The 27,772-nt window shown below is 44.6% G+C and overlaps 1 protein-coding gene and 1 long non-coding RNA gene across 10 annotated transcripts; one reads left to right on the top strand and one right to left on the bottom strand.

The window, feature by feature from the left end:
* Positions 1 to 711: 711 nt before the first annotated feature.
* On the bottom strand, positions 712 to 12,284 carry LOC122173199 (uncharacterized). Of its 2 annotated transcripts, XR_010598381.1 has the most exons (4): positions 12,148 to 12,284; positions 6,251 to 6,406; positions 5,685 to 5,871; positions 712 to 5,086 (listed from the first exon to the last, which is right to left on the bottom strand). It is a non-coding gene; the product is annotated as an uncharacterized LOC122173199 (long non-coding RNA). The 2 variants fall into 2 exon arrangements; XR_010598380.1 differs by having other exon boundaries at positions 5,685 to 6,406.
* Positions 12,158 to 23,017, top strand: SLC25A38 (solute carrier family 25 member 38). Of its 8 annotated transcripts, none has more exons than XM_005278571.5 (8): positions 12,158 to 12,559; positions 13,201 to 13,277; positions 16,264 to 16,385; positions 17,405 to 17,489; positions 18,075 to 18,254; positions 19,368 to 19,536; positions 20,300 to 20,466; positions 21,809 to 23,017. In XM_005278571.5, the coding sequence occupies exons 2-8, from the start codon at positions 13,209 to 13,211 to the stop codon at positions 21,929 to 21,931; spliced, it is 915 nt and encodes a 304-aa protein (XP_005278628.1). In that variant the 5' UTR covers positions 12,158 to 12,559; positions 13,201 to 13,208; the 3' UTR covers positions 21,932 to 23,017. The 8 variants fall into 8 exon arrangements, with proteins under 8 accessions (XP_005278628.1, XP_005278629.1, XP_023963818.1 ...); XM_024108050.3 differs by having other exon boundaries at positions 12,279 to 12,559; positions 13,132 to 13,277; XM_005278572.5 differs by lacking the exon at positions 13,201 to 13,277 and having other exon boundaries at positions 12,180 to 12,559.
* Positions 23,018 to 27,772: the final 4,755 nt, after the last annotated feature.

Below are 27,772 nucleotides of genomic sequence, written 5' to 3'. Positions count from 1 at the left end.
CATATGCTCACTGCTTGGTTGGGTAGAAGCAACTTTTACAAATCCTGTGTGGTTAGAGGCAGTAGTCTGGGATACCCCTGTGCTCTGAGATGCAGCAGCTTCATGTGTTACCTGTGTCTGTTCCCACTCAGCCAAGGACATTTATTCCTCAGGTGCTCAGTGGACTTACAATGATAGCACCTTCTGGGCTTCTCTGCTTGTACAGGAGACTTGGGATGAGGAACGGGAACGGGGAGGTGAACGCCCAGCCTCCTTTTTTCCCAGGGGTAAAACGATGATTCTGCTTTCCACCAACCCTGTACCCCTCTACCAGTGGTTTATCTTTAATTGCAGCTTGTGATTGCTCATAAGAGTCTGCAAACCCAGCTAATTCACACACTGCATTCACCTTTTTTGTTCCACAAATACTGTTTTACATCATCACTGCACATATTCAGGAACTGTTCCTGAGTAACCAAATCACACATCTCTTCAAGGCTTTTGTAGAACTGATGAATGAAATTGTTTTTAATTGTTCACTTTATTAATATAACTTCATAAGTAAAGTTTTATGAATGAAACAATATTCATTCATAAAACCAGTTACCCCAATAACTGGCTAATTAACAATTAAGATGCTTGTTAAGAGTCATAGCTGTTCAGTCAGCTGCCTTTGTAAATTTCACTATCAATCCAATTCCTGCTTAAATCACTGAGACTTGCACTGTTTCAGTATTGTAACTTCTGTTCACCATTTATTACACTTGCCTACAGTGTAACTTCTGTTCACGGTTTGCCATCCATTATACTTGTCTATATTGTAACTTCTGTTCACTGTTTGCCATATTGTAATTCAAACCCCATTTTAAAACACTTACTCCCATTTTGTAAGGGCTTGCTGCAACCTTCATTTTTGCAAACCCTGCTGTAATCTTATTAGTTTAGTTTAGATGTGTGAATGAGGTATGTATGGATGATGGAATCAACCTCCAGCCTCAACCTGTCCTGATTAAATAGAGTTCAAACACCAATGGCTGAAGATGCAGACAAGAGCCCTAACAAAGTAAGAAGAATCCACCCTAAAAAAAAAAAAAGGTACAATAGAAGGAAGATCAAAGCCCGGTCCCAGGCTGAAAGTCATGTCTGCAATTGACAGGTGATCAATCACCAAACCCAGAGGCAGCGTGACACAGCAAGACCTATAGACTCTGGATTCAAACTAAAGCCTACAAAAAGGATGGGTGAGATGGAAAACTTTGGAGGAGGGTAACATTCTGCTGCCAACATGGAAGGGCATCGGTGCATGCCCAACAGAGACCCAGCTCATCCTTGTGCCCGGCTTTCCTGGCCAGTTAGCCGCCACAAGCTACGAACCCAAGCTGCAAACTCAAGCCACAGACTCCAGCAGGACTGGTAACTATGCAGCAGCTGCAGAACATCTGATGGATGGGTGGGTGTGTGTGTATGTGTGTAAGAATGTGTGTGTGTGTGTGTATATAGGTATTAGGTATAATGTGTGTGTATTAGGATTAAGATATTAGTTATTGGTCATAAATCAAATTGTTATCATAATAAATGTGGCATCTTTGTCTTGACCCCTAAAACGATCCTGTATAAGTTTGTGGGACAACACTTGTAATGCGTTTTCCCCTCATCCACTTGTCTAACAAATCTCTCATTTCATTTACATAGGCCACATTACTTAATCCAGATCTCCGTTTAAGATTCCTGAATTTTACCTTGTAGGTTTCAGGTGTAATCTGGAACTGTTTAAAAACCAGTTCCTTAAATTTACCATAGTTTGAAGCATCAGCAATAGGCATCTTATTGAATATGTCCATAGCTCTCCCAGTCAATTTTGCAACCAAAGTCGTCATTTTTTGACCCTCAGGAATCGCATGGGGAGTGCACAGTCTCTCAAAGATGATGAAATATTTGGCAATATAACTGGATACATCATATTGCGGGCATAACCATTCCCATTTGTGGATTTTTGAGGAAGTGGAGCCAGCTGCTGAAAGGTGTTGTCTCTTCCACATCATTACAGCCAGTTTATGCTTCTGGGTCACAATCCGGACCTCAATTTCTTTGACGTTTAACTCCAGGGCTAGCTGCCTCTCTTTTTCCTTCTCCTCTTGAGCAGCTTTATGTGCTTTAATTTCTTTGTCTTTAAGTCCAGGGCTTGCTGGTGTGCAGCCCTTTGTTTGGCTGTGTCTGCCTCCATGTTTTCCGTGGCCGCAGCTGCTGCTTTGAGCCTCATTTCTGCCTGCCACATTGGAAACTCGTGGTCCTTTGCCTTCTCTTCCACTTCCAATCTGTTCAGCTCTAGTTTTGTAGCTGCCTCACTGGTAGTCATTTTCTTGCTTTCTTTTGTTTATTTCGAGTGAGGGAAATAAGCAAACAGAAAATAACAAACCAGTAACTACTTTGTTTGTTCTCCAGCCACCACTTTTAAAACTCACTTAAAATCACTACCAGTGTCTCAAAGCAATCAGCTGTGCACAGATCCTACCGACTACACCACTGTGACGGGTTCAGTCACAGAGACCCCCTTGGGACTGTCACCTGACATGCTGGAATTACCTCTGAGCCCGTTTTCCCTGCCAGCTTGGGTTTCCAGAACCCTGCCTTGTTGAGCCAGACACGCTGTAGAACTGATGAATGAAATTGTTTTTAATTGTTCACTTTATTAATGTAACTTCATAAGTAAAGTTTTATGAATGAAACAATATTCATTCATAAAACCGGTTACCCCAATAACTGGCTAATTAACAGTTAAGATGCTTGTTAAGAGCCATAGCTGTTCAGTCAGCTCCCTTTATAAGTTTCACTATTAATCCAATTCCTGCTTAAAACACTAAGACTTGCACTGTTTCAGTATTGTAATTTCTGTTCACCATTTATTACACTTGCCTACAGGGTAACTTCTGTTCACTGTTTGCCATTCATTATACTTGTCTATATTGTAACTTCTGTTCACTGTTTGCCATATTGTAATTCAAACCCCATTTTAAAACGCTTACTCCATTTTGTAAGGGCTTGCTGCAACCTTCATTTTTTGCAAACCCTGCTGTAATCTTATTAATTTAGATGTGTGAATGAGGTATGTATGGATGATGGAATCAACCTCCAGCCCCAGCCTGTCCTGATTAAATAAAGTTCAAACACCAATGGCTGAAGATGCAGACAAGAGCCCTAACAAAGTAAAAAGAATCCACCCTAAAAAGAAAAGGTACAATAGAAGGAAGATCAAAGCCTGGTCCAAGGCTGAAAGTCATGTCTGCAATTGACGAGTGATCAATCACCAAACCCAGAGACAGAGTGACACAGCAAGACCTATAGACTCTGGATTCAAACTAAAGCCTACAAAAAGGCTGGGTGAGATGGAAAACTTTGGAGGAGGGTAACATTCTGCTGCCAACATGGAAGGGCATCGGTGCATGGCCAACATGGAAGGGCATCGGTGCCTGGCTTTCCTGGCCAGTTAGCCGCCACAAGCTACGAACCCAAGCTGCAAACTCAAACAGGACTGGTAACTATACAGCAGCTGCAGAACGTCTGATGGATGTGTGTGTGTGTGTGTGAATAGGTATTAGATATTAGGTGTGTGAATGTGTGTGTGTATAAAGATTAAGATATTAGTTATTGGTCATAAATCAAATTGTTATCATAATAAATGTGGCATCTTTATCTTGTCCTCTTTAATAAGATCCTGCTAGTTTTTATTGGTATAACAACGCTAGCCTGCTGCAACACAGACCCAGGTCTGGTTCATGTCCCCAAAGCTGCAGATTTTAACCAAAAACTGCTCAGCAGGTCACCTATCTCCAGCACCTGGACACCCAGTTCCCAATGGGATCCAACCCCCCCAGAAATCCATTTTACTCTGTATAAAGCTTATACAGGGTAAACTCAAATTGTCCGCCCTCTATAACACTGATAAAGAGATATGCACAGCTGTTTGCTCCCCCAGGTATTAATCACTTACTCTGGGTTTACTAATAAACAAAAGTGATTTTATTAAGTATAAAAAGTAGGATTTAAGTGGTTTCAAGTAATAACCGACAGAAAAAAGTAAGTCACCAAGCAAAATAAAGCAAAAACATGCAAGTCTAAGCTTAATATATTAAGAAACTGATACAGGTAATATCTCACCCTCACAGATGTTCCAATAAGCTTCTTTCACAGACTAGACTCCTTCCTAGTCTGGGCCCAATCCTTGCCCCTCATACAGTCCTTGTTAGTTCCAGCTCAGTTGGTAACTAGGGGTTTTCTCATGACTGGCAGCCCCTGTGTTCTGTTCTACCCCTTTTATAGCTTTGGCACAGGACGGGAATTTTTTGTCTCTCTGGGTCCCCACCCCTCCTTCTAAATGGAAAAGTACCAGATTTAAGATGGATTTTATTACCAGGTGACATGTCCTGTGAGACCCCAGCCTCCATTCTTCCAGGGCTGGCCCACATGCACCCAGGAAGGTTTGCAAGTAAACAGAGCTATTTACAGGCAATTGTCCCAGTTAATGGGGGCCATCCAGATTCCAAACCACCATTAATGGCCCACACTTTGCATAATTACAATAGGACCCCAATGTTATATTTCATATTCCTAGTTTCAGATACAATAATGATACATTCATACAAATAGGATTAACACTCAGGATGATTATAAGCTTTGTAATGATACCTTACAAGACACCTTTTGCATAAAGCATGTTCTAGTTACATTATATTCACACTCATTACCCTATTTCCATAAAACATATGGAGTGTAACGTCACAGTAGCATCCAGGGCACAGTTGCTGAGCGATAGTGGAAGGGGAAAGGCAACTATGGTCTTCTGGAGTAGGGAAGCGCAGGGGGGCTCTGCTGGCAGGTCCCAACAACCTGTCAGTGGGGCCCTGATGCTGGTTGGCTGGGGTGGGAATGGATAGGGGATCAGTTGTCCCTGGAGCAGGGGCTCTATCGGTCCATGGGGCTGGCTGGGGAGAAGAGGCAGGGCTTGGTCAGTTTGTCCCTCGGGGCTAGTTCGGGACAGAGAAGGGGGAAGGGTCAGTGCCATCATGAGACAGGAGGAGGAGATGGGGTGCTCAGTTGGTCCTGGAGCTGGCTGTAGGGGATAAAAGAGGGCAGTCAGTTCAAAACAGGTCCAGATCAAAAGAATCTTGCATCACATTATTTGCAAAGATCAGAGAAGACAGATAAATTGGCTAACTTTTTTGCTGTTTGTAGCTGAATTTGTCTTAAGGGCATTTACATTATAGCTTCCTGTAAGGCCCCACCCTCTTGTCCCGAATTAGCCTGCTGTCAGCACCTCCCACATCACGTTAGTGGCCAGATTCCTGTGCCAGCTGCAAACCTAGCTACAGATTTAATGCCCTGCAGAACTTTATGTATTGCCATTACGCCAGCAACGTGTCAGCCTCCAACATGGGCTTCCCAATCCTGAATGCACGTCCCAGTGAGTGACATTGTATCTGGGGTTGTCAGCTTCTGCTGAGTAACCCTCACTTGTTGGCTACAGTGAGCAGAGCTCCAATGTTGGGGCAAGCCCTCTGGAGACAGAGAAAGGTCTTCAAACTCGGAAGTTTTGCAGGAACTGCTCCTCATCCCGGGTGTCTAGCACAGCCCAGTTCCAGGAGTTACTGAATGTGATACTGGCCCCAAAGTGGCACCCAACCTGGTAAAAATCCATAGCAAGCAAGTACCTGAACTGGTTTTTAATAAGGCAGTGGCAGAGACCCAAGCTTCCTTTACAGCATTAACAGGTGCAGCAATATCTCCAGTCAACAGGTCTGGACATTCTTGATAACCCGGTTGGGCTGTTGCTGGTCCTACTGTCGTTCCTACCAGTCTGTCCTACAGTGAAGTTTGCTGCACCTTCCTTTGGAGTATCTGGTGTTGGTTATTGAAGAGACAGGACACTGGACTAGATGGACTGTTACCTGCACACATTAGGGTACCCCACTTTTTCCCAGTCCATAGGGCTCCAGGCATAACCCGGTTAATTTAGGCACCCCCACCTTTTCCCAATTCGTAGGACTCCAGGCGAAAAGCACTACCCTTACCCAATTCGGAGGGCTCAGAGTGTAACTAACCTGGTCAATTTAAGTACCCACACCCTTTCCCAATACGTAGGGCTACAGATGTATACTACTTCTGCAGGTGTAGGACCTTTTACCAGTGAAAGAGCCTACACAGTAATATACTACATAACCTCTATTTATTAACAATTGCCAAAACAGACTGCACACGCTACACATACAGTACTCACCACTCCCAATAAGACAGATGAACTTTTCTTGATGGCCAGTCAAGATCAGGTCCATATGTGGGACTCCAGTTTCTATTCGGTGTTATTGGCAGTGTGTTGAGGTCTGGCAGCTCTGATCTTGGGGCTGGGTCCTGGATTTGGTTTCCAAAGAACTTCCTTTTGGACCCCAGTTTATATAGTGAAATTTGAGTCCTGTTTAGCTATACCGTAACCAATCATTATACTAAAATTTTACTAACCAATCCTAACATAGTGTAACAAAATTCTCTAACCAATCTATCCCACCACCTTAATTAATTTACATCTAGCAAAATTAATTATGTAACAGACAGAAACAATTAAAGAACTAGACAGAGACCATACAGATAAACAATAGGGAAGCGAGGACCATAATGACAAAACAATAAAGAAATGAGGATTTCACATCAATAGTTGTGGTTGTGATTTCTTGACAGACAGAATGCTATCAAACTAAGTTTTCTTCAACCATCTTAAGGTCTGTTTCTATATCTGGCGATAGTGTGTGCCATTAGGACAGGGTCTCCTTCTTCACAGCCTGATATTACATTGTTTTAATGTAACTTAGATGGAATGGCTGCTCTTTTAATCTGGCTGCAGATGAAGGCCTTAGGCTTTAGGCCTTACAATATGGCTGCAGACAAAGGCCTTATCCTTACAGGACTACTGCTCTGATTTATTATGACATTTCCGATGTTCCTAAACTCATGTAGGACCTGACCTTGCGAGATACTGAATGTCCTCTCTTCTCATTGACATCAGTGGGCACTTAGCACCTCTCAGGACAGGGCCCACAGGTTGTAATGGCTAAATCCTGTTCCCATTGTAGCCAATTGGAGATTTGTCATTGACTTCAGTAGGACCTAGGGTTGACTTTTATTATTATTTAAGCATTTTTAGACAAATCAGATATATTATCTATGTAACTTGGTATCTGTGGTGGTTAAGACATGATATTTCAGTGGTTTATGTGATAGAGCATATAAAGAAATTAACTAAATCAAAGTTGTGGCAATGGATGCGGTGACTGAAAGCACCCCTATATTCACACCCTACACACTATTGTAGTAATCTTTATACAAAATATGCTTGTGAGGTATCATTTGAAAACTAATAACTGGTCAGTACTATCATGGTGAATTGTATGTAGCAACATTATATGTAAAATTATGATGTAGTTAGCACACATTCAAAAGTACACAGCCCTGCCTAGGCAAAAGTTGTTAAACAGGTCTCTCTCTCTCTCACCTAAGAAGACAAAGGCACCACCATCTTTGGGAGAGTTCCTGACTAAGGAAAGGGACAGTCACCATCTTGCTGGAAGATTGTGGGTGAGACAGACCATCTTAAACTAGCAAGTTTTGGTTCAAGGCTTTGTTTAAGTTTTAGACTTTTAGATGTGTTTTCACTTTTATTTGCTTGTAACCATTCTTGAATTAACTTAAAATCCTAACTTCTTTTGTTAATAAACTTGTATTATTTTTTAATCTAAACTAATCCAGTGTTGTGTTTGAACTGTTTGGTGACTCCAATTAAAGTATAAAACAGTTGAATATTGACTGTTCAGGAGCAAGAAACCTTGATATCTGAACTGTCCTGGAGAGGGGTGGACAGTGCAAAACACATGTTTTTGGAAAAATTCAGGACTGGGATTGTGTTGGAGTCACCCTGCAAGTAGTAACCAAGGCTGGTGGAATCCAGAGTGTGATTGGTGTGTTGCTGACAAGCTGCTGGGATAACAGCTGCTGGACCAGGTCTACAGCTATACACAGACACTCAAGCTGTGACCTGTATGCTTGAAGGCTGTTTGTGAGTGGCCTAGATTGGGAGCTACCACAGGTGCCGACTTTTCAAAGATGTGCCGGGGGGTGGTCGACTCCGGGGCTCTGCCTCAGCCCCCACTTCATCCCTTCCCCCAGGGCCCTACCCTGCCTCTTTCCGTCCCCTCATCCGAGTGCGCCGCATCCTCACTCCTCTCCCTCCCTCCCTGCACACCACGAAACAGCTGATTGCAGGAGGCGGAGGGAGGAGGAGGTGCTGATCTGTGGGGCTTACCGGCGGGTGGGAGGCACTGGGGCGTAAGAGGGGAGCTTATAGAGAGGTTGCCGGGGGGTGCTCAGGACCCACCATTTTTTCCCCATGGATGCTCCAGCCCTGGAGCACCCACAGAGTCAGCACCTATGGGAGCTACAACAGCAAAGCATTGTGAGGCACCCAAGGTTGCAGGACAGGTAGTGACACAACCCCTCACTGGTCTGGATTACACCTGGAATGTGACAGATCTACACTAGGTTACTTTGGAATTTGTCAGTGCCATATAACCAATATTTAAAACTTCCGTTTTATGTCCTTTTTGGAAACTGATTAAGAGAGCAGAGTTGGCTGTAAACAATACATTTCCGAAAATCTGTCCTGAGATACTCCATGGTAAATGAGAGCTATTCATCACACTCCAGAGATTTTGAAGAAAAGAGATTTGCAGGCTATATAAATGGCATAGGGAGGTTCAAACAGTTCTAGAGATATAGATTTGATCTGTTTCACTTCACTATTGTTGAGTGTTGTTGTAGCCATGTTAGTCCCAGGATGTGAGAGAGACACAAGGTGGGTGAGGTAATATATTTTATTAGATCAGCTTCTGTTGGTGGAAGGGACAAGCTTTTGAGCTTCTCAGAGCTCTTCCTCCGGTCTGGAGAAGGAAACCAGAGCCATGTAATACATTAAACAGATTCTTCTCTAATTTCCTCTGACACTACTTCATTAAGGTTATTTTTATTTCAGTGTTGCCAACTCTCATATATGTTTTTGTTACAGTGCCAGCTGCTGGAATTAAGAGACCGAAGGAGAATCTCAGCTTTCATTTCAAAAGAAATAAATTTGAAGCCCTCAAAGTTGTGGAGTAAAGCCTGAAAATGTGCCCTGAGTAAACCCAGAAGGCTCAAAAACCAGGAGAAACCCCACCCCCAAATGTATATGGTTTAAAAATAATGAGATTTTTAAAATAATCTCATGATTTTTGAGGGCATGATTCATGGTTATTGAATGCTTGTGGTTGGCAATACTGATATTTTTATTAAACTGCTTTTTATAAAGCCTAAGGTCTAAGTTAGAAGGCTGAGCTCCAGCTAGGAAGATCTGGGAGGACAGGCTGAGAACAGACTAGGACAGAAGAGCTCTGGCTACGTGGGAAGACACCAGAGCTAAGTATGGTCTGTAATGTGGAGATGGACTTTATTTTGGGGCCTTGAGGACTGTTCAGAACTAGTTCTGATATTAAACTGGTCTCAGGCAGGGTGCTGGTGATACAGTAAAGAATTGTTTCAGTTCTAAACTAGCCCCAGCAGGGGGAGCTGCTATCCACATTAGAGCCTGTGCACTGCTTGTAAGGGGCCCTTATGAGGGGAAAACAGAGATAAGTGCCACACAATTGCCTCTGGCCACAAGGGGGCACTCAGGAGGCAGCTGACCCTTTGTTTGCATCCGAAGAAGTGGGCTGTAGTCCACGAAAGCTTATGCTCTAATAAATTTGTTAGTCTCTAAGGTGCCACAAGTACTCCTGTTCTTCCTTTGTTTTAAGTAACTTTTACATGATACCATTTCACTGTCTCCCTTGGTGTGTGTGTGGGGAGGGAGGAATTAACTTGATTAGTCTAATTAGGTTGAGCTAACAAACAGATTTGTTTTTTTCCCCAACTAGTCCCATAACACATTCAGTGCTAAATTCTGTCCCAAAACCTGCAAGATCAGGTCCTCTGTTCTCAGTTGTACTCTGGGAGCCCAGCTGAAATCAATGGGACTGAAGGAGGGTAAATGGCAGCAAAACTTGGTCCTCAGTCACCACGATTAGGAAGGATTGTCTGGTGGTTAAGGTACCAAACTGGAGATTGGCCAGACTCCCAAGATCACTCTGAGCAAGAACTTAATCTCTCCATGCTTCAGTTCCCCATCTGTAATATGGGTGTGATAATACTTCATCTCTTCTACCTTTGATCTCTCTTTCCTGTTCAGATTATAAAATATTCAGGGCAGGGACTATCTCAGTGTGTATTTGTACACAGCATAACACAATGAGCTGGGACTTCCAGGCACTACTGTCATATAAATAAATTATTTCCTCATCTAAAACATTTTTCTTAAGTTTAATTTTACCAGTTAACACTTAGCAGGAGTCAGAAAGAACTCTCTGATGAGCTGTTATACCGGAGATGGAAAAGGAGATGGCAAGATTTTGTTTTGCATGACCCAGCAGAAGACTCTGTAATGATTAAAACAATGAAGGAAATCTTCGCAGATATGGCATGGAGTGGCATATTAGGGATTGATATAAATGTGCAGGATAGCTGGTTAAATAGTACTTCAGATGTGGCCTGCAAAGGAAACTGTTTGGTCTTCTGCACTTAGCTTGTTTATGATGTTTAAGTGCAGCCTGAAAAAGTTCTATAGGTTATTATTCAGCTTGTTTTTTACATTAGGAATCCAGACCCTATCTCCACTGGAAGACTCTGAAGGGTGAAATTCACCCTCTGCAGAAGGCCACATAAGACTTAAGCAGCATATCAGGCCTGGGATAAACAGGTTTTGTATAAAATTTAACTATTTTTGATTAGGGATGTGACTGTGTGTGTGTGTGTGTGTGTGTGTGTGTGTGTGTGTGTGTGTGTGTGTGTGTGTGTAAACTGAAATAGTTAAATTGGTACAAAAATTGTGTGTAGCCCAAGCCTCAAGGGGAGAGGATCCGGGTTGTGGGGGATTCTTTCAACCTAGAAAAGCTATATACCATGCTCCTGAATTGGCTGATCAAAACCCCCCCAAACAGACAAAAAACCCACCTCATTTCCTATTCAATAGCAGTTAAGTCACGTTCTACAAATTATATATATATAGGCTCTTTAGGATGTTCCTTTTAACTAGTTAGCTTTATTATAGTACTTTTGGAAACTATTTTCTATTATGTTTTGATTTTATTTTCTGTATTACTTCTTATCAAGCACTTTGTTACAAGATCAAAGAAAAACAGCTCTTTGAGATTTGTATATTTTCCTTCACTTATAAATAAAATCAAACACCACCTTTCAAGAAGTTATTGTGACATCATTTGTTTCTTTACCAGCCTTCTAAAGGGCATCTCCTCTTTGTTGTGTTTGTAGAAGTACAGACTTCTTCTTAAAAACCAGCTAAAACTTCTCTATATAAAACCCAAATAAATCTACAGTTTAGCCTGCTTGTCTTCCTACTGCCTTGGAACAAGTTGTGTAAGGGGAAATTTCTTCTTAACGCTCAGCGGTAAGAGGTTGATTATGCCTTGATGAGGTTTGAGCAAGTTTAACATAGATTTGTTTTTACACTAGTAATGTGAAATGTGTGTGTATATATACACACACACACACACACAACTCTGGACACTAATAAAACTATCCAAAAGACCTTATCCCTGATATTCCTGATTTTGTTCTATCATTCTGATTTCTTATGTTAAAGATCAGAGAGGCAGCTGTGTTAGTCACATGCATCTGATGAAGTGGATATTCACCCAAGAAAGCTTATGCTCCAATACCTCTGTTAGTCTATAAGGACGGTTTGTCGCTATGTTAAAGATGTGACTGAAGCTTCCTTTTGTAGCTGATGTAAAATACTCACATTTCTACAGTGCCTCAACCCCCCTTTCCTCATTAGCTTCTGCACAGAGTTCACAGAAGCTGTTGCTTAGAAATTTTTCAACTGAAAATTTATCCCAGCAAAAACTGGGGTTGTCTTAAAAACGGTTTTTTTCCAGGAAAATGTAATGTTCAATTAATTTTTTAGTGTTATGGCAAATTTTGAAACAAAATTAAAACATTTTCTTTTGTTTTGTTAAATTGAATTTTTTTTGTCATACTTACTGCAGTACTCAGCGTTAACCGGCTGGTGTCATCCAAGTGCTATAGCAGGAGTGACTCCGGCATGGAGCGTGAAGCTGGCTTTGTCACGCCGGAAGCCGACTGGCTGCCAATACGCAGCTCCGGCTCAGGGATCTTACGTTGATTCAGAGGAGGCTGACATGACAGAGCTGTTATAACGACACTCTCCTGTATACACCCACCAACACAAGGAAGAGCAAAGTGAGCAACCTGGAAGCACACTGGGGGAAAAGACTAGCAATCTCGCGTTTCCTGGAAAGCAGAGTGCCAACTGTGAAGGCTAGCAGCCTGTATGCGGACTACTAACGAAAGCCCAGCCACTACCGTGTTAGGTGTTGCTATTGTGGAAATGCATATGTAATATCACACAAACTAGGATTCCTGGAGTTTAAAGGTGAATATAGCCATTTGTTTTGTTGTAAAATCTGACTTCGGAAAGGCCAGGTAAAGATTGGGAAGGAGCACTTGAGGAGATAAGCGTTTGGGTAACCCTCTGTGGGAAGTATTCTAAAACAAGAAGGATTTACAAGAATTTCAATACAAAGACTGTTAAAAAGGCAGACACCTCATGGGGGTGGAACTGCTTAATGGGGGAGGAAATAATCAGATGGGAAAGAAACTGCAAAGAGCAGAAAAGGCAGAGAAATCAAGGAACTTTGTGTGCGCGCGTGTGCTAAATATATATTTAAATAGCGTGTTAACAAAGAGAGCAAAATAGTTCCCATTTTTCAGGGTAGTTTCTATTTTTCTGGCAAATCCGAAGTGCTTTGTTTTCCTGTGTTGCTCTTGAATTGCGGATGGACCTTTTTTCTTTAAAAATATAATCACCAAATGTTACTTGAGTTTGGAATTAAGTGGCTCCTCCCAGATATGAAGAGGATTTATCAGAAATTATGATCACTTAAACTCTCACAAACCTTGTTTGCTTGCTGGCCCCTGTCAGACCCAGTTCTTTCCTATCTCCAGGAAGGAGCGGGTGGGAGAAACATCTGTTTAACTATTTATAAAACATCATCCCGTCATTTCTGTGTCCAGCTTCTTAAATGATCCAGAAAACAAGGCCTCCACTACTCCAGTCTCAAGATGTAGGAGACAAGATGGAAACACTAATGGTAAGGAAATGGAAATGGGTGATGGGTGTGGTTTTGTTTGAATGTCACAATCCCTGGAATTAAAAAATCTGGAGAAGGGAAGGAATGACAGTGATGTCCTACCATCCTGAAAAACCCAGTGTATATTTATCCCTTCAAGAGGCAGCTTTGCATGCTTGTGTTGGGCATTGCAGGATTTTTCTAACTGGAAACTGAGCGAGTTCATGTAGAGAAATTCAGTCTTTTCAGTTCGGAAGAGATCACACTGGGGTTGTTGCATGGTGGGGCTGCAGTTCGTTATTACAGGTTGCATGGCTTACAGTGGGGAGCAGTGCTGAGTGTTGTACGGTGTGTAGAGAGGGTATGAAATATGCAGTGTGATATGTGCAAGGCTGCACCATGACTGGAGTCAGAGAACTTGTGTGTCATATGGTGGAGTGCAATTGGTGTGCCTGGTACTGGGATGCAGTAGGAGAATTGCATGGCATACAGAAAGGGGCAGTGCAGAGCAGTGGAGGTTGTATAGCAATGAGTTGCAATACCACGGGGAGTATATGGTCTATAATGGGGATAAGTCCAATGAAATGTCTTGTAGAGGCTGCATGGCACATGGTGAGGCTTTGAAGCATACTGATAATGTATTGGGGATTGCAAGGTATAGCATGGATGGGAATGCAGCGTAGGGGAAGGATGTGCTGTTAGTCGAGTGTCAGTATATGGGGAGGATTGTGTGGTACTGCATGATGCACAGGACAGTGCACTAGGAGATCAGAGGGGAGGCTGCATGGTACAGGCTGGAGGGTAACGCAGCATACACAGATGGGTGCAGGGGGGTGGTGAATGGTACCAGGGCCGTGCAGTGTATTGTGGGAGCAGAGGAGGGTGCGGGGCATTTAAGGATTGTCGCAGTGTGTATGGCGGGGTGCTACAGGCTGTCCTGGGGCGCTCTGAACCGCATAGCAGAATGCAGCCCGGCCTGGAGCGAGCCTGGCATGTAGCGGCGGCCGCTTCTCCCGCTCAGACCGGGAGGGAAAGAGTTAACAGAACTCTGGTCCCACCCTTCTCCTGATTGGTTGGAGCGCTCCCACCGTCATTGGCTGGCTTCGGAGGCGTGCCTCTGACATCACTGCCTTTGCCGGCCTCTGCCGTAAATGTCCGGGACGGGCCCGCAAGTGGCAATGAGGAGAGTGATTGTGTGGCTGGGGGCGGAGCCTGTAAAATTACGGCTGCTCCAGATCTGCGATCCTAGCCCTTCTCCTAAGCTAAGCAGGGCTAGGCTGGGCCGGTACGTGGATGGGAGACCCCAGTCCTCTGCCGTGATCTTCTGCCAGGACCAGCCGGGCGTGTTCCTTTCCTGGCTAAGCGGAGTGGGTGGGTCTGTATTTGGCGGGGAGAATCCCTTTGCTCTCTTCCAGTGCCTTGTGCTGGGCCACACAGGGTGTACAGGAAAACCAGGTCCTTAAGGGACCTCAAGTGCATGGTGTGTAGTCTTTTTCCGTTCCCCACAAAAGAGCTGGTAGTTACCGTAATGCCTCAGCTAGGCCACTGCCAAGACAGAATGGGGGAAAGCTTATTGTTTATGTCTGTACTTCATTTAATACTCTAATGATGATCATGCTTGGGAGCTTCACATGGGAGTCTGGTGATATCCATTAGTGAGAGAGAGATGTTCTAAACTAAATTATTAGAAACCACTTGGATATAAAAGACTTATTATTATAGCTAAACACACATCAAGAGAAGCTGAAAACATGAACACTAGTCATGAGGTTCTCTGGTGTATCCGGCAGCGTTATGTTAGTAGGATGTGTTCTCTGACGTGGCTCTGTGTGGAGGGCATTGTTTCTTGGGAATCATGTGAGGTGGTTTTATTTAAAGTAAGCCTGTGGCTTGCTTTGTGGCTTATGCTTAAGTCCTCTTTGGATCAGGAAAGAACCTGCCTCAGGAGCAAGATTTGGAGCTGAAGGAGTGGGGTGAGGAGAAAGAGAGGAAAATTAATTAACTCTGCATTTCCGCAGTCTCTCAATCTTCTGCTGAGAAGACATTGTACTTTGCTTTGAGCACATCCCAACACCCTCCAAGTAACTCCTCACTTTTTAGCATCTGTTTGGTAGAGCAAGAATTATTTTTGGATTTCTCTAGTTTGCTATGTATTCTGTATTTTGCATTGCAGCTGTCCCTTTCATCTGTGTAGATGCTATGATTGAGGTCTATAAAATCATGAATGGTGTGGAGAAAGTAAATAAGGAAGTGTTATTTACTCCTCCTCATAACAGAAGAACTAGGGGTCACCAAATGAAATTAATAGGCAGCAGGTTTAAAAACAAACAAAAGGAAGTATTTTTTCACACAATGCACAGTCAGTCTGTGGAACTCCTTGCCAGAGGATGTTGTGAAGGCCAAGACTATAACAAGGTTTAAAAAAAAAAAAAAGAAAAGAAAAACTAGATAAATTCATGGTCCATCAATGGCTATTAGCCAGGATGGGCAGGGATGGTGTCAATATCCTCTGTCTGCCAGAAGTTGGGAATGGGTGACAGGGAATGGATCACTTTGTGATTACCTGTTCATTCCCTCTGTGGCATCTGGCATTGGCCACTGTCAGAGGACAGGACACTGGGCTAGATGGCCCTTTGGTCTGACCCAGCGTGGCCACTATTATGTTCTTATGCCAATACATGCTTTTATTCTGTTCTGTTCTGTTCAGGTCCTTATACTGCACCCTCCACTGTAGTATATGAGTACACAACAGTGAAGAGGAAATCCATGAAGATAAATTAAAAAGCACTTGTAGCACCTTTCACACAATGTTTATGTACGCACTTCAGAAGGTTTTAGGCAACTATTCCTGCACACTGAATTGCTACTGCTCAGTGTTCAACCACCAAATGCTTCCCCCTGTCTTCAGAAATCACCCACAGAACTAGTGAATACTCATCTCCTCCTGCGCTGTTTCCAGTTAAGTCTTCATATAAGACATTTTTTAAAGCCAGGACTTCTCTTTCAGATGCATCCAGTGCTAAAGGCCTTTGTGTGTGGTTCTATCAGTGGGACCTGCTCCACCCTTCTCTTCCAGCCCCTAGATCTGCTTAAAACCCGGCTGCAGACCCTGCAGCCTTCCATCAATGGGTAAGTGCTCGAAGCTTCTGTTATCCGAGGGGAGTGAGTGGGTGAGGGGGAAGTGGGGTGTCTCACTTTCTTGCTGGCCGGGCCCTGGAGTTGAGGGCAGGATCTCAGTTAGGTCTTGCTAACAGTTGGGCAGGCAGAGGAGAGAGAAGAGCTTTATGGAATGGGGTATGTGTGTGGGAGGGGAGGTACTTTGAAGGAGCCTACAGAATGAAAGATGGTAGTGAGACCCTATTCTCATTAGTCTACCCTAGTGATATTCAGCCATAGCATTGGGAGGTATATAGCTGAGAGTGCTGCATTCATTCTTGAAGCAGCTGTCTTAGGTAGGCCCATGTGGTTTCACTGATGCCCACCATGCTTTGGAAAATCCCATGACTGCTACATACCTTTACCCCATGGAGAACTGGTGTGTCAATATCTAATCAACCTCCTCCTCTTGCTTGATATATTCATCCATGATCCCATCCACTGTTAATCTACTGTCGCGCCGGTGGTGATGAACTATGATGTCACTAATAGTAGACTCTGATATCATAATTGCTTCCATAGTGGTGATGCTAACTATGCTGTCAAAATCCATAGATAACCCCAGTGGGAGTGATTGTGGCATTGTAAACCATGGATGGAGGCAGAATTGAATGAACAAGGAAAAATATGTGGGAGGGATAGCTCAGTGGTTTGAGTATTGGTCTGCTAAACCCAGGGTTGTGAATTCAATCCTTGAGGGGGCCACTTAGGGATCTGGGGCAAAATCAGTATTTGGTCCTGCTAGTGAAGGCAGGGGTCTGGACTCAATGATCTTTCAAGGTCCCTTCCAGTTCTAGGAGATAGGATATCTCCAATTATTTAACCGGCTGAATAGAGAGAGCGAGCTTCTAAAGGTGCTATAGCTAGTACACAGGTACATCTCTGGAGCGCTCTGGGTGGGTGAGGGAGGACTAGAGCAGGGCTGTAGGGTTGGTCCCATGGGGTAACAGCTGCAGTATATCTATGTAATTCTTTTCTTGTTTTCCTTCTAGGTCAGGTCATGTTGGGATGGTAGCTTTGTTCATTAGGGTTATTCGCACTGAAAGCCTCCTAGGGCTCTGGAAAGGGGTCTCACCAGTAAGTGATTATTTTAACCCTGACTTTTTCTTACCTAGCATGTGTTAGTAAGTATGGTTTAGAATTTTAAAGGTATTTAAATGTTGCTCCGCTCAGTGTTGCAAGGCCAAAGTGACTTAGATGTCTGTCCTATTTTCAAAAGTGACTTAGGCACTTAAGAGCCTAAGGGCAGTGGGTCTAAGGTTCCTAAGTGCCCAAGTCAATTTTGAAACTGGGAGGTAGTTGTCTATGTTACTTAGGCCATGCAACACTGACGGGAAGCCGTGTCTAATAAATATCTATAAAAATCTCAGCCTATATATCTGTAATGGCTGGTGCACCGGCCTAAGCCTGTTTCAGTTCCTGAATGTGCATGTAATTGGGGACGGAGTCTTTGGGTGAAATCTTGGCCCCATTAAAGTCAATAGCAAAACTCTGACTTCAGTGGAGTCATGATTTTGCCCTAAACCTCTTCTCCTTTCTTCAGAGTACCAGCTCTTTCTTTTCAGTGACCCGCCCCAGGGCCTGAAGCTTCCCAGCCGGTTTAAAGCTCCCTTTTTTAGTGTTCTGTAGTGTGTTTTTTCTCCATTTTTCACTCTTCTGCAGTCCTTCGCAAGATGCATCCCTGGAGTCGGGATTTACTTCAGCACCTTGTACAAGATGAAGCAGTACTTTTTCTCGGACCGCTCCCCCACAGCCCTAGAGTCTGTCTTTCTGGGCGTTAGCTCCCGTACAGTAGCAGGGGTTTGCATGTTGCCCATAACTGTGGTGAAGACACGATATGAGGTGAGTGTCACAATTTTCATACTTCTAGAACTTTCTGACGTGTTGTGTTGTGGTTTCATACCCTCTCCTATAGCACAAAAAATTCGTCTGTCTTGGGTATCAGGGACTGAGAAACTGAGATCCTATATACTGCTTCTATACTGAGTAAGGTGCTTAAATGCTGCAATGATGGGTATGGTTTGAAACCTAGATGGACTGAAAAATTCTCCACGCTCACACACCTGGGGCAAGTAACTTCTATATTTTACTTGCTCAGCAAGAAATAATATTTTTATCATCATCATCATGGCAGAAGTGGGGTAGAGTGGCTGTATCTTGGGCTGTTAACACTCTTGCAAGGCTGGTCTGTAATATCTAGTAATTGTATGGTGTATATTTATATTATATGTGTTAGTTCCATTTCACAGATCTGCCATGCAGGAGATAAAGTTCAAATTCACTTCCTCACCTCTTGCGTTCTTGGTGGGGATTGCTGGGGAGGCACCATGCTTAGCCCTGCGAGGAGACTGGGGTTGAATCTTCCAGCCAGTGGAAGTGGATGGAGTTGGAGAAGTAAATTGCTATAGAAAAAGTAGCTAATAAAATATCAGTGCTAAAGTGTGTGGGAAGCTCTGTTGCTGATAATGTAGCAAGACAGTCACTCTCTGGCTCTGCTGTGATGTCACTGGAATAGTTCTTATGTCATAGAATATCAGGGGTGGAAGGGACCTCAGGGGGTCATCTAGTCCAACCCCCTGCTCAAAGCAGGACTAATCCCCAGACAGATTTTTGCCCCAGATCCCTAAATGGCCCCCTCAAGGATTGAACTCACAACCCTGGGTTTAGTAGGCCAATGCTCAAACCACTGAGCTATCCCTCTCCTGTCATCTCATCTTGTGTATATACTTAAAAATATACTGTAACTACAATATATAATTGGCCTTGGGAAAAGAGAAATCTGTCTGGTTGCCCTTGTGGTGGTGTATTTGAAGCATTTAGGAGTCAGAGGTAAGTGTTAACCCTTTTGTGTGTAGAGAGGTGATTTCACTTCAAGGCTTGCTCAGTAATGATGTCCCAGCACAAGGGGCCCTATATCTGACATGTAGGTAAACCGTTTTTGTGTATCCTCCGCAGAGTGGGAAGTATGGCTATGAGAGTGTGTATGGAGCCGTGAGGAATATCTATCGGACAGAAGGGGCCCGGGGCTTGTTCTGTGGGCTGACTGCAACACTCCTGCGTGATGCACCCTTTTCTGGCATCTATTTGATGTTCTACACCCAGACCAAAAAAATTATACCTCAGGGTAAGGCTGAATGTGGATGTAATAACACAGAATGTGGTTCTTCTCACTCCCAGCATCCTTTCCTTTCTGTCCACATGCTTTACTTTGGCCTTTTTCTGATTAAATCAATCCCTTGTAGGGCTAAGGTGGGGCATTAGTGTTCCACCTTTAGAAAACTGGATGTTCACGTTCTGGAGGACTCTTACATGAAAATGACCTGGGCCTCACATTGGTGCTCAGGGGACTCTGGTCTAGATTGCACATAGAATGCATCACGCTTCATGGTGATCTGGTGTTTGCCTATGAGCAAAGTATGAGACAGATACTTCAGGGATGCAGTTACCAAGCAAGGGGTACTGTGAGTTGGGGATGAGGAGTTGGCAGAGCTGTGTGTGGGGAAAACTTGCTCAACACCTGACATTGCCAGTTGCTCATTTTCATGCACATTGTATAGTTCCCCAACACTTCTGCCATCTCTGCTAAATTGAGACTTGCCTGATTTTGGTGTGAGAGCCTTCTCCTCTGCAGCTTCTGCCCTCTAAAACAGCCTTTCTTTAGCTCTGTGTGTCTGTCAAATTCAGTCCCAATGGAAGTGATTTGTTTAGCCAAAATTAGCATCGGTGTGTCTATTTGCTAATCTCCTTTGAAAAGTCTCTTCCTCAGTTATCTACTTTATAATTTGGTAACTATTTAGTTTGGGATACAGCTTCTAAGAAAGTCACTATCTACAGAACAGAATTGTACTGTATTATGTCTGACTAAGCTGTGTCTTGCTTCATTCCAGACCAGTTTGATCCAGCGCTCCGCCCCTTAGTGAACTTCAGCTGTGGAATCTTTGCTGGAATCCTGGCTTCGTTGGCGACACAGCCTGCTGATGTAATCAAAACCCACATGCAGCTGACACCTGAAAAATACCGCTGGACGGGGCAGGCCATTGCCTTAATCTTCAAGGTGAGGCTGAGAGGAGTGTGTGAATGTAACTTCAGTTCTGGTCACTTCATCAGAGATGCAGATTTGATAAGAAGGTTCTCGCCTTCATCTCTAAAGCAGACCTTCAAATGAGTATTACTAGGTATATACCACTGTGAACGCAGTGTAGCTTCTGAAATTCTTCCTCTGTGTTATGCTATGGGAGACTGAACTTTTCACCTCTTGGTCACTGGTTCACATACAGTCTGGGTCAGTAGTGACTGAAGTTACTCCCATCTGATGACTGGTTGGTGGTCTGAATCCAGTTCCCATGGGGCAGATATCCACATCAGTCTCCTTGGGAACAGACAGCTCCCAACATGCTACTGTTGTTTCTTGCTCCTTCTGAGCGGTATGAAAATTAATGTGCTAGATAGTTAACTTCACCACCACCTGGTTATTCCTGGTGCTCCACCCTCCTTTACCTATGTACACAGGACAAATCCCTTGGAAAAGCAAACACACTCTCTCTAGCTGAGCATGGGGAGTGAGTGAATAAAAAGAGGATGACTGTCATACACATTTGGGCATGTTACATTCACCCCTCACACGTAATCTAACTTGTATCCTGAGCCATCGTATGACTAGAGGTTTCACTTCACCTTTCTTCACTCCATTATAGAGCACTTTTACCCTTAGACTGTTGTTAATTGAATGTACTTACTGATTTCACTTCAATTGTGTTAGCAAATAACCTTGCAGGATCTGTTTGTACCCAGTCCTGGGCTGCTGGAATCCATGGCTTATCACTGTAGTACTCCTGTGATTGCCAGACTGAGGCAGAAGGATTTTTGTAATATGCTGCTTTATAAACACAAGCTTCAAGGATAAATGGGATATAAAACAATTATCTGTCCTTTGAACATTAGCAAGAAGTGCCTTACCGCCTTACTTTTACCCCTGGCAATTCTGTAGATATTAACTGACACAAAATTCTGAAGTGAGGCTGGTGAGTATATTAAGTGACCTGAAGTGGTTTGTTTCTTGTCTTGTTTGTTTGTTTGTCTGGACAGAGGTGGGGGTTTCCCTCCATGCCCTGTGGTTCCCCTCCCTCTTCTTACTGTTCTGTACTGTGCCTCATGGTATAGCAGCTGTCCAGTAACTGCTGTTCCTTCATCAGCCGGAGTCACTGCAGTTGAGTGATGCTAGAGATCCCTTCTCTGTGGCTGTCCCTCTGGCTGAGTGCTGTGTGAGCATAGAGTTCTCAGGCACTAGGGACTAGTACAGAATGTATTTCAGTACAGCCATGGATTATGCCATCCAGTAGAAGTCTAAGAATTACATGAAGTGACACAGCTGGTGTTTGTTTTGTCTCCTCCTGTAGGACTATGGACTAGTTGGCTTTTTCCGTGGCGGCGTCCCCCGTGCCCTGCGGCGCACTCTGATGGCAGCGATGGCATGGACTTTATATGAGCAGATGATGGCAAAAATGGGGCTGAAATCCTGAAGGGCTTGTAGTGGAGGAGACCAGCCTAAGCCCTTCTCCTGCTCAGCTGGTGAGATGTGATTTCCCAGTTCTGCGCGGGTGGATCTTTGTTCCACCGTGGTAGAGCGATGACGATTTCTGATCCAGAGGACTAGGCTGCAAAACATGCCCTCTCTGATACAAATGCAGGTAGGAGAGAGAAGGTTTTGACCTTGCATCTTCAGAGTAAAGCATTCCAGGAGGACCGTATCATTCAACTTCCTTGGAAGATGGGAGGGTTTCAGTGTCCTACGAACTACATGGTTACGGTAAAGACTGTTGAAAGAAACCCCTTTAGAATAGTCTTATGTGCCCTGAGAAGCCTTTGCACAGAAGCTAGCTGAGGCATTTGGGGAAGAAGTGATTGGACTTGGACTACAGAACTCTGCAACTTTCTACCGTGGTGGCCTGGGATCATAGACTGGGCACACCATATGCCACCTGACACTCGTCCTGTTATCTGTCAGTGTATTTTGCTTCTGCACCCATGGGGAAGGCATAGAGGAGAATGCTACGAGGGGCACCATGTAACCATTTGTTTCAGAGTTTGCTTAATGTATTAATACATGTATTAGAGTGAGAAAAGGGGAAATGTGTATCTGAAAAGAATGCTGGGAAATGCAGTCTTACCATACCTTGCACAGTAGCTTTGATGATGGATAATGTAGCTGGGAATCTAACTGACATCTCTGTTGTGGCTTACAGGAAAGGGCTTTACGCCTCTTCCCTTGTGCTTTAGGTTGTATTTCCCACAGCATGACCCAATGTCTTGGAAGAAGACATTTTCCACTGGCTTTATTCTTTGTCTATAGGCATTTGTTATGCCTTCCCACATGACTACCATGGCAGGGCAAAAGCACTGACTGTCTTGAAATATGACTTAGCTAAGAGAGATGGAAGGCCAGAAAAAGGACTTGAGAAATGGAGTCTCTTTTTGAAACTCCATTTGCAGCCTTTCTATACCAGCTGTTTTTCTTGCACTGTTTAAATTGAGCTGTAGCTTTGGACCATTATCCAGGTTTAACTCCAAAGGATGTAAATGCGTCTGTAATAAAACATAACATGCAAGAAGGTTGTATTCTACACCGTCATTTACATTTGTGGCTGCAAAATGGACTAGCATCTCCTTTCTCTTTCTTCCCAAGGGAGGGAAGGGAATGTTTTGGTCTTAGTTTCAGTGCCTTTCTCTTTTTTAAAACACTAGGACACCTAAGAAACAGATGGAAAACAAACTCCCTAGTGTGTGGGGTGGGGGATGAGGCGAGACAGCTCAATTGACTTCCATGGGGACCATTTCTACTAAAGCAATGAGGACAAACAGCCCTGTGGGAAACTGTAGAAGAGGCACAGTCAGGTTACGTCTACATGGCAAAACAACAACAAAAAACCACCACAGCGAATCTGAGCCCAGCTGAAGTGATGTAGGCTTGTGTTCTGGGGCTAAAAATAGCTGTGTAGGCATTTGGGCTTGGTCTCCTGGAGCCTGAGCTCTGAGACGCTTCCCGGGCTATTTTTAGCCCTATAGCATAAGCCTGAGTCAGTAACCTGAGCTCTGAGACTTGGTGCTGCAGGGGGTTTTTGTTGTTGTTTTGGTTTGGTTTTTTTGCTTCCTAAGCAGGTGCACCCCAGAAGAATCGCATAGTATTGCTCTCAAAGGAGTTGTTGAGAACTTTCATTATTATTCTCGTAGCTTCACTCATGGAGCAGGACCCCATTGTGCCAGATGTTGTATAAACAGGACCAAACCATAGCTCCTGCCCCAAAAAGCTTCCTGTCTGTGTACGGGGAGGAGCGCATTTCCCCTTCAGTGCCCCTAGCTTTGAGCACTTGCTTAAGTGTGTGTACCGTGCGCTATCTCCAGTAAACATTTATAGCAAGAAAAACACTTGATTATTTAAGCTGACTGCCCTTGCAGCGAGGAGAGAGCCTAGATACTGACTGAAGGGCACACAGGAGCCTCTATTGCTTGAGGAAGCCCGCTGCTCAGGGGATGCTGCCAAAAACATTAACTCCCTGCTACAGCTGATATCTGCCACTCCTATGAAATCGGTCTCCTAGGAGCATGACTGGGCGATTTGCAGACACCTTATCTGCTGAGTATCAGAGGGGTAGCCGTGCTGGTCTGAATCTGTAAAAAGCAACAGAGGGTCCTGTGGCACCTTTAAGACTAACAGAAGTATTGGAGCATAAGTTTTCGTGGGTGAATGCCCACTTCATCAGACGCAAGACTTGGGGGATGAGGCGAGACAGCTCAATTGACTTCCATGGGGACCATTTCTACTAAAGCAATGAGGACAAACAGCCTCAACAATGGAACCTGCTTATGGTGAAATTTTTTTTTGTAAATCTGATTTTACTACAAATGTTGTAAGTGGAATTACCAGGAGAAACCTGTAGATCGTAAAAGCACGGACATGTGCTACTATGGTATAAAAGTCCGCAGCCTTCTGCTTTTCATGATTCAATTCCCATGTGTACTACAGAGTGTTGTACTTAAAGTACTGCACAGGATCTTTTCAGGGGGAATAAGGCAAAACGCCACATTTATTAGTAATACATGTATTCATTAACACTGTATTATATGCATATAATATATTACACTTACACTCACACACACACACAAACACACTCCGTCTTGTTGTTACCAATTAGTTGCTCCCCTTAACTTCACTGGCCAGGTGAGTTAGATGGGGGAGGGAGTGGAGCCGGGCTTCTGCCAATCCGGATCGATGCTCCCATGTTGACAAGACGAGACCCGGGGTCCTCTGCAAGACACCTCACTTTTATAGCAGCTTTCCTCTTATGCAAATCTATACCAGATTCAAACTCTGTGTCTGTGTCCATTGGTCCTTTGTGCTGCTTTCTTTTGAGTGTTGTCCCAATGCTGCAAAGAGGGTGTTTCCAAAAGAAGGTGCTTGCTTCTAACCCCCGAGGCCGTCAGTATGTCTGCTTGTCTTTAATGAGCCCACTTGACACGTTTTATTGTCCTTGGGTCTGGCTCCCAGCCCCTCTCCAAGGGTTGAGGCTGTCTGGAGGTGCTGCCTTCCATGCCTTGCTCATCCACACCTCATTCATTCAACAGGGCAATTGATTAAGAGTGGGTGGGGGAGAGCTCTTGTTCTACTGCTAGCAAAAAGAAAATTTTCTTCTATCTTATTCTATCCTGAGGGGCTATAATATTATACCAAGGGCAATGCAAAGTTTCTAAATGAGGCTTTGATACAAAGTTCCATGAAAACAGAGGTCACAAGTGGGTAGACCCACCACAAGTTTATATGAAGAGGCACAATGTAAAGTCATATGAAAATTATCAGAGATTGATCTACAAGAGAGCCCCATTGATTCTAGATTCTGCCTACGTTAGGCCCTTGAAAGTGGTTCCAGCCCTACCTAGGGTGACCAGATGTCCTGATTTTATAGGGACAGTACTGATTTTTGGGTCTTTTTCTTATATAGGCTCCTATTACCCCCCCCACCCCATCCTGATTTTTCACATTTGCTGTCTGGTTACCCTAGGCCTACCTCCCCATCTCCACACAATGTGCTCTACTAACCTAGCTCTGCTAGTGCTGTCACAAAAGAAAGAGATTTTTGTAGGGCTCAGCATCAGCCGTGGATCAGAAGGATCATGGGGTGGAGTCAACAGCTGGACTCTTATCTGCTACACACAGTTGCTGCTTTTTGAGGTTCAAAACCCTTGCCTAATATAGAAATAGACCAGAGGAAAAAGTGGCAGGTCAAGGTAATTCCGAAGCACAAAGTCACCTTCAGGCTATGGAAAGATCATTCTAATGTCCCTGGCCTCGGGCTGTGTGCATCTAAAACCAACACCTGTGATAGAAGGGCTAAGGAGAAGGACAACATCTAACTGGCACAGTAAAAGCAAGGCTGTTGCAGGATTCAACTACTCTATGCTCGCTGTGTGAATTATAAAACCATTATTTTTATACCGCCCTAAAGGCTGCTTGTCAGTACAAGCATTGTAAGACAGATCCCAGCCTTGAAGAGTTTACAATCAAAAACAGAAAACACAGACTAGGAGCAGGGAAAAAGGCAGTAACATCTTAAACTCTTCCCCAATTGCTGTAATATATTTTCACCCATTGTCTCATTGTGTCCTCATTTCTATATATATGGGGAGGGGGTTAGGTCTTAAGTGCTTCAAATCAGGGCCTTTCCTTTTGTGTATTGTACAATGCCTATATCTACTTTTATAAACTCCTTAATATCAGAACATTATACTTAATACTGCTGTGAAGATTATGAAAGGATTTGTAAATTACTATGGAATAACCTCTGGTTACACAAAATTATACATCTCTACCTGCATACACATCACAGGTAGTAGGTATTGCACAGAGCTGTGGGGCTATTTGAACTCCAGAGTCTCATTTCCCTAGCCAATCCTTTAGCTATGGGGGCCGTGCCCCGGGGCCCTGGCCAACTGAGGGGGCCCGGTTGGACAAACACCTGTTAGGGATGGTCTAGGTGTACTCAGTCCTGCCTCAGTCCCTTCCAGCCCTTCACTTCTATATCGGGCCCTATCAATTTCACAGACGATGAAATAAGCCCTTCCTCATGAAATCCATATCCCCATGCTGCTGGGAGCACCCCAACCAGGAGCTCCTAGCAACTAGTCTGAGCTGGGCTGTGGAGGGACAAAACTTATCCTTCCCCTGCATGGCTGCTCTCAGTGGGGAGATCAGACCCACTTCCAGTGCAGCAGCCCTGGAGTTGGGCTCGGGGCTTCCACACCGTGGCTCCAACTGGGTCTTGGGGCTTCAGCCCCATGGTCCAGCCTGGGTTTGGGGCTTCTGCCCCCTGTGGCTGGAGCCGGGGATTAGGGTGGGTGGGCTCTGGGCTTCTGCCCGGGATCTGGGTGCCCATTTTTCTGGGGGCCCCCCAAATTGGCCAGGCCCCTGGGCACAAGCCCTGTGGGCCCATACGTTAATCTGCCACTCACTGGGACTAGCAGCTAGGAGCCCCCGCCTGGGGCACTCCCCGCAGCAGGGCAGATCGGGCCCCCCTCCACCTCTGGGAACCTCCTCCAGCTGCAGGAAGTTCCATGGCTGTTGCCTTCAGAGCCCAGCCCTGAAGGCAGTACAGAAGAGGGTGGCAATCCTGTGACATCCCTGCCCCATGATACCCTTTCAGGTCGGGACCCCTCCCCCACCCCATTACAAACCTTGATATTTTAAATGTAAACCTCTGAAGTCATGAAATTGACCAATTAAAAAACCCTCTGGCCATGAAATTGACTAAGGTGGACCATGAATTTGGTAGGCCCTCCCTATGATTACCCATGTGCAGCACTTCAGCACTGCAGCGATCAATGCAGACAGCAGGACTGCTAATCGCAAATAATTCACAAATCATCGGTCGGGTTCATTTGCCTAGTAGCGGTTTCTGAGCTGTTAGGGTGCAGTTGCTTCATGTTTACAAGCTCTTCTCCGCAACCAGGAGGGCTGGGACCCTTACTGGTATGGGGTGTGAAAGCTGAGGGTCTGGGCAGAACGAAGGACTCCAGCAGCTGGGGCTTGGGGATAATATGGTGGGAGCTCGCAGCAGTGTGGGAGGAGGGATGGGGGGTGATTTACACTAGAGAAGAGATGGCCACGTGTTTGCTCTAGGCCCCATCCCAGGCCCTGCCTCACCCTGCCCCCAGAGCCCTCCTACAGCTTAGCGCCCCGGGCACGCCTGGCTCACAGCCCTCCCTAAGCAAGGCCCAAAGCGCGGCCCGCTCCGGGCTCGCCCAGCCCAGCCGCATTAGGCCGGGGATCCTCAGCACTCGCGGCTCTGCTGCCACCTGCCGGCTGCTGCCCG

This window comes from Chrysemys picta, chromosome 2 (assembly GCF_011386835.1).
Source record: "Chrysemys picta bellii isolate R12L10 chromosome 2, ASM1138683v2, whole genome shotgun sequence".
NCBI lineage: Eukaryota > Metazoa > Chordata > Testudines > Emydidae > Chrysemys > Chrysemys picta.
This window is presented reverse-complemented; position numbering and strand designations above follow the sequence as displayed.